General features: G+C 47.0%; 1 protein-coding gene and 1 long non-coding RNA gene across 2 annotated transcripts in view; both read right to left on the bottom strand.

Moving 5' to 3' along the window:
* Positions 1-2124: 2124 nt before the first annotated feature.
* LOC144668508 (uncharacterized) lies at positions 2125-4667 on the bottom strand. The gene is made up of 2 exons (XR_013573511.1): positions 2270-4667; positions 2125-2237 (listed from the first exon to the last, which is right to left on the bottom strand). It is a non-coding gene; the product is annotated as an uncharacterized LOC144668508 (long non-coding RNA).
* Positions 4668-4677: 10 nt separating this feature from the next.
* LOC144668482 (annexin A7-like) overlaps positions 4678-7229 on the bottom strand; it is a 45535-nt gene continuing 42983 nt past the window's right edge. The window contains exons 12-13 of the mRNA XM_078530515.1: positions 5896-6008; positions 4678-4800 (exon numbers count right to left, since the gene is read on the bottom strand). Coding sequence (XP_078386641.1) covers positions 4678-4800; positions 5896-6008 — 236 coding nt within the window. The remainder of the gene's footprint in view (positions 4801-5895; positions 6009-7229) is intronic.

The following is a 7229-nucleotide window of genomic DNA, read 5'->3' on the forward strand; positions in this document are numbered from 1 at the left end:
TGGGGGTGGGGGGGGTTGCTTGCCTTAAGTGGGGGAGGGTGGGTTTGGCTGGGGGTAATGGAGTTTGTGTAGGGTTGGGGGATGGGGATTCAGGCTATGGGCAATCCCACACGTTCGGGGAAGTTTCAGTCCCGAGAATTCGCAACGCATCTCTGCCTGGGGTGGGTCGTTGCTTTCAGGGATGATCGGAAAATACATTTCTGATAGTTTTTGTCTCCTGGGAGAGATTCTCTTAGTAGCTTCAAGATCTGCTTCCCATTTCTAGTCTCGGCGGAGTAGAGCGAGAGTGTTCCATCATTTAACTCACAATCCCTCGGGCGCTCTGTTAAAATGTGTTCTCCATCCCATGGCAGATGGACCTGGGGTGATCAGAGTTCATTCTCATTTCCTGCCGACTTCAACACAGGATGGCAGGAGGCCAAGAGAAGCAACAATCGCGCAGCCAACAAAGCTGGAGGGCAGGTTGGATGAGTCTGTGATGTAGCAGACTCTGATCCCAGGATTCCCTAAGGGAGAATGAAAGTCAGGGGGAGTAGATTCTTTGAAGTGTAACAGGATCATGGGCACAGCCTGTGCCCTGGGCTCGGTGCCAATCTGTTCACTGTCTGAAGGTCAACAACAGCAGAGTGCCTAAGGTATTAAAGATGGGGTGTCCCTCACTGCAGCGGAGATGAAGAAAACGTGTGGAAGAAAAGCAAATGAAGTCTGTACATTTTAAACATGTACATGTAAAACCGCTTAGTAACTGTTTGCTTTGCTGTGTGTCATAAGGAGATGGACAGGGATGTTGTTGTTCAGCACTTGACATCTTATACAATTATCTGTAAAATCCAGAAGCTGTGACTCTCCTGGATTGCTGAGACTGCCACATGCTGTCTATTTTTGTTCTTTCAATCACCATTTTTACATGTCTATTTCTTTCCTTCCTCAATCACAGGTCGCTCTGTAGTACCTCCCGAGCTTAAATGTGGACAGTGTCTGCTGGTAAGCCACTCAACTATATGGTGCATGGTAGCACAATTTGGTCTCGTTCTAACTAGACGTGCTGCCCGCAGGCAGGAATGCTGATCGTTAACTTTCTTCCGAGGAGAGTTGACCCCATTTGTAATACACCCCACACCACAATCAGGGTCAGCTCACTCTGCACGGACTCAAGCATCAAATCTTACACCCGCCACACGTGCCAGATACTAACTGAGTAAATTCAGTTGTACAAAGGAATGTTGGCAAACTGTTGCGTTGCATTCTGTTTGTCTACAAATACAGTCAGCGCTAAGAGAGGGGTAGACGGAGAAGTGACTCTCCTTGTGAATAGCTCGTGTGCTCACACATAAGAGTGATGTGGGCAGCATGAGGGGCCTGTACCGAGCCCCCGGAGTCAGGTTTCTGTAGAGGGAAGAAATAGAGAGAGAGAGAGAGAGTGCAGAAAGGACATGTATCTGCCAAATTAATTTCAATATGGATAATTGTAACGTGCTTCATTTTGGCAGGAAGAACAAGCCTGTGTGGAAAACATGGGTCAAAATGGGGCAGAGGAACCAAGTGATCTCAGAATAAAGATACACAAATCACTACAAGCCACAACACGGGTTAATGAAACCATGACACATGTAAACAAAGCACCAGGGTTCATTTCCAGAGGGATTATGATTGAAAATCAAAGAAGTTAAAGTTGTACAGAACCTTGGTTAGGCCACACTTGGAACACTGTACACAGTTCTGGTCTCCATATTATAAAAAGGATGTAAAGGCTCTGGAGAAGATACAAAATATATTCACCAGGGTGACACCAGCACTGAGGGTCACAATATAAAATAGCCACTAATAAATCCAATAAGGGATTCAGGAGAAACTTGCTTACTCAGAAGAGTGGTTGAGGTGAATAGCATAGATGCATTTAAGGGGAAGCTAGATAAACACACCAGGGAGACAGGAATAGAAAGCGATGTTGATAGGGGAGATGAGAAGGGGTGAGAGGAGACTCCTGGAGTATACACTGAACTGTTCAGAAGTGAATGCCCTGTTCCTGTGTTATAGACTCAATGTAACTCCCTGGGTTATCGGATGTTTTGTGTGCACAGATAAAGACAGAAAGGATGGAAATAAACCAAACAAAAGCTCCAGCTCATTGATGTTTTATTTTTATTTCATTAATATAACTATTGGCAAAACTTTAGACTGGGAATTTGAACCACCATTAGGACAGAAAACACAGGGGTGCTCAGTGTTTCATATCACTGCAGCACTTTACACTGATTCCATTTTACACTGATTCCATTTTACACTGATTCCATTTTACTAACATTGACATTTTTAAACGTCACTGAGAGTCTTGGCAACATAAACTGTAAAGCAGAAAATCTGAACAATGATAAGTTGGAGTTTACAGGTTACTCACATTTAAACTTGGTCAATGTGGCTCACAGTTCAGGGCAAGTTAGAGGCTGCATCATTCCACAACTCTTATGGGATGAAGCCAATTCTCTACACCCCTGCTGCAGGGACTCAGCCTTAAGTTTCACAGCCAGGGAGTCAGGCTGATCTACCATAGAGTACATCACATTCAAGCAAAATCCTGTCCTTGCCATACTTTCCAGCAGGGGTCCCTAGAGAGCATCCACAAGCTCCCGGGAACAATTCCTGGGCCACGAGCACCAGCCGACACCACCTATTCTCGTTTTCCCTGAGCACTGTCACTTTATTAAAAAGCCTAACAGGTCTGCCGATCAGTTTGATCTGTGATGCTCATCACCGGGATCACCGCACGCAGTCCCGGAGTGCGACTCCATCACTGCACATTCCCAGTTTAACACTGAGATAAAAGCAAAGAACTGCGGATGCTGGAAATCCAAAACAAAAACAGAAACAGAAATACCTGGAAAAACTCAGCAGGTCTGGGTTCTGTTGAAGGGGTCACGAGGACTCGAAACGTCAACTGTGCTCTTCTCCGCCGATGCTGCCAGACCTGCTGAGTTTTTCCAGGTATTTCTGTTTCTGTTCCCAGTTTAACACTGCCCGGGACTGACAGCTGATCTGGGGGCCCAGGTAGAGGTGAGAAGCAGGACAGAAATTAGCCTGATCAGAGCTCAGGCTGTGTGGGTGGAGAGATTACTCCAGGACAGATTAAAATCTGACCAAATGAGCGGAAGAAATTAAAACCGAGCGAAATCAGGCTTAGAAAAATCACAGGTGAGTTTTGGCAGTCTATAAATATCCAGACTTACAGAAAAATATCAATTTATGGCAACTGTTATATTCAGGCCCAGTGGGGACACCGTTCACTTAGCTCACCCCCCATGAACCTTCATTGTAAAAGGGACACATTTACAATCACAGTCAAAGTGCAAGGGCAAGGATTATATTCTTTGTTTTCTATTCTAGAAATATAAAATACAATCTAAATTTGCATTTGGTATACAAGGCACGTATTGCATAATCTAGAGCTATATTGTTGCAGAAGAATATATGGCTTTAATATAGAATTCTTCAATTCATCATAGTCCACATGATAACATGCTCTTTGCTGCCAAGCTGAGTAGAATGCAGTGCATGGGTACATAGGACGGGTACATGGGTACACAGGCAACGTCTACCAGGATGTTGTTTGTGGAGATCTGAGCAACTCCCGAGGATCACTTCTCAGAATTCAGCCAAAGAAAGACATCATCCTGTTAAGATGGAGGAGGGTGGAGGTTTGGGCAGTGGCTGCTGAAGGGGCCTCCTCAGCACAAGGAGTTCATCTCCACCATTAGTACCCAAACCCGCAGTAACGAGCTGTGATCAGCTTCACGTTTTGAGAGGGAACACGTTTCATGCATTAACTAATGCAGGGAGTGCAATCTTTTAAAAATTCTAATTATTGGACCACACAGGATTATACAGAGAGAATAATACAGCAGCTACTGGGGACAAATGTCCTACAAACATTGTTCAGAAATATACCCAATTTTTAAACAGAGGATTCAGAGACAATATTCCTTCACATTAGACCACACAAAGCTTTTCAACATGATGCACTGATCAGATTGATCAGAAATCTCTCTCTTGAGAGAGGAGAGCACTGATGAGGTAGTAATGAAAACTCTAAGCTACTCGATGGTGCTGATGTCCAGACATGCTCAGGACAGGTTAAGGTAAGGAACTGGGAAATGTTAAAAGCTGGAAATCCAGATTGTCTGCACCTCACTGACGAGCCACAAACGGTTTGTAGGACAAACAAAACATGGGCCTCCAGACAATGTGAAGTATAAAGCAGAATCGACTGAAACGTCTAATTCGGAGAATGATTGCACTACACAGCACAAACTATTACACAACATCTTTCATCTGAACATCAACCACATCACTACTGACCCAATGTAAAAAGCATAATAGCTTCAAAATAAGTTTTAAGAAGTGCTTTGGGAACTTATTCCAAAAGCTTGGATTTTTTTTTCCATTAAGGAAAGTGACTGTGAGCAGATTGTCCTCTTCAGTGTCAGGCAGGAGAGGACAATCTAACCAACATCACAACTGCTACTTGGTGCAGATATGATTCTTAACTACAGTATAAATTTATAAAGAGTATGATGATCAGAAAAGCAATATTGTCTGTTTCTCCCTTCATTAATGAATTCGAGATTGGTGAAATGACTAAGATGCACTAATTAAGTTACCCAGAAGCATTTGTGTTAAGAATTAGTTTCCAATAATCGACAGCAACATGCGCTTGTAGTCTCCACTTGTGTCACTCTCCACCATTGTACGCAAACCCTTTTGGTACTTCTCCCAAAACGCCTGCTTGATCTGAATAAGGTCAATCTGTGGACAGTGGACGAGAGAAAATAAATAACAGTTCAGGAAAAATCACAAGTGTTTCCTGTGCTCTAACAGTGTAAAAGAACGGACTCCAGACTGTCTGATAGCTGATCTGTATAGTGGGAAGCTATATTCTGCTGAAGGGACACTAACTGAGCAGACACTAAGGCAGAATGAGCAACGCTGTACAGGGAGCAGAGTAACAAAGAACATTCAGCAGGGCAAGGGGAACATGAATCATAGATACCATGGAGGTAACGGGCAGATACAAAACACAAAAACGTTAAATGTCAGCACTGATGCAGAATAGGACTGGTGACTGGAGAATGGGTGAAATAAAATGCACCATTAAAAAATCATAATGGCAAAATTGCATAAAATGGAGGTTGCAGCTGATCCAATGTATGTGAGAAACATGTACCAGGGTTACTCACTCACAACACTTCATCCCTCAGTGAGGCGGGGGTGAGGGGTGGGGGTCACTTTATATTGATGAGGGCTTCTTCACGTTATGTGAGGAGTGAGTCTAACCCTGAATGCACCACAGTGCGGGGAATAAGAAATAGATCCGATAGTCTCAAGTTCAATTCCTAGTCTATGCCGGTTGACCTCTGGGTAAATTCCCCACCCCCCAGTCACTGGACAGTGACCTGGAACTGGAAATCCAGCCGAATGAATTGTCCACTCTCTGATGGTCACATCCCCATCACTGTTCCAGCTGGGAACACAGAACCATGCAGCAAAGAAAGAGGCCGTTTGATCCATTGTGTCTGTGCCAGCTCCACCAAAGAGCTATCCCAGTTAGTCTCACAGCACTGCTCTTACGCCACATTCCTGTAAATGTTTCCTTTTCAAATGCTTACCCAATTCTCGATGTCACTACTGAATCTGCGAGTGCATTTAGATCGTAACGAGTCCATTCTAGATCACAAATTAATCAATAAACCGGGCACAGATCAGGATTGAACCTAGGACCTTCCCAGCTCTGTACAGCCTGTTAAATGACTGGCACTGACCGAGTTACAGATCGCAGAATATAATAACCCGACACCAAAAAATCCACCCTACAGAAACTCTCCGCCTCACACGCGTCCATACCTCACTGCGAGTGACAATAACTCGGATGAGGGTAGAGTCACTGGTGCCAAGTCCTTTCATGGAATGATAAACCTTTTCAGCAAAGAACGCTGGGCGATTGACCACACATTGCACTGCAAGAGAAAACCGAGAGGATCAAGCTTCATAAACTGCAGCTGCCCCACAACCAAGACATCAACACATGAGCAAAATTCAACGTCACCTCCGGTTAATGGCCACCCATGAAAATACAGCAACTTCTACCCTCCTTCCAGCTGAATCTGCAGCCTCCTTTCTGTTAAAGGTTCTGGTGAATTTTACAGGCCCGTCTGTCTCTTTCTGCAGTAACAGCTCAGGATAGAATCCTGAAGGTGATTCGCAGAGACAGAGCAAAAATGGGCATGAAGCCAAAAGGTTATGAGATTGAAGCTGGAAGAGGGTAACCCGAGAGGGCGAGGCTGATTGAGTGGATAGATGATGCCAAGCTGGGTTAAAGAGTGTTCCTTTCAAATGAAGGGCACCTTAAGGAGGGAAGCAGCAAGGAGCCCGGGCCTACAGAGGGAATAATTGTGAACAACGGAGGGGGGGGTGGGGGGGGAGGAGAAGGGTCGGGAGGAGGAGAGGATGGGGGGTTGGGAGGAGGAGGGTCAAGAGGAGGAGGGTCAAGAGGAGGAGGGTCAAAAAGGAGGAGGAGGAGGAGGGTCGAAGGGAGGAGGAGGGTCAAGGGGAGGAGGAGGAGGAGGGTCAAGGGGAGGAGGAGGAGGGGGTCGGAGAAGGAGGAGGAGGAGAGGAGGAGGGAGGGGGAGGGGGGTCGAGAAGAGGAGGAGGAGAGGAGGAGGAGGGGAGGGGAGGAGAAGGAGGAGGGGGTCGAGAGGAGGTGGAGGAGGAGGAGGAAGAGGAGGGGGGTCGAGAGGAGGAGGAGGAGGAGGGGGGTCGAGAGGAGGAGGAGGGTGGTCGAGAGGAGGAGGAGGAGGAGGAGGATCAAGAATAGGAGGAGGGCCGAGAGGAGGAGTAGGAGGAGGGCCGAGAGGAGGAGGAGGAGGAGTGGAGGAGGAGGGCCGAGAGGAGGAGGAGGGCCGAGAGGAGGAGGAGGGCCGAGAGGAGGAGGAGGGCCGAGAGGAGGAGGAGGGCCGAGAGGAGGAGGAGGGCCGAGAGGAGGAGGAGGGCCGAGAGGAGGAGGAGGGCCGAGAGGAGGAGGAGGGCCGAGAGGAGGAGTAGGAGGGCCGAGAGGAGGAGGAGGAGGGGGAGGAGGAGGAGGAGGGGGGAGGAGGAGGAGGGCCGAGAGGAGGAGGAGGAGGAGGAAGGCCGAGAGGAGGAGGAGGTGGGGGAGGAGGAGGAGGGCCGAGAGGAGGAGG

Source organism: Cetorhinus maximus, chromosome 27 (genome assembly GCF_964194155.1).
Source record: "Cetorhinus maximus chromosome 27, sCetMax3.hap1.1, whole genome shotgun sequence".
NCBI classification, from domain to species: Eukaryota; Metazoa; Chordata; class Chondrichthyes; order Lamniformes; family Cetorhinidae; genus Cetorhinus; species Cetorhinus maximus.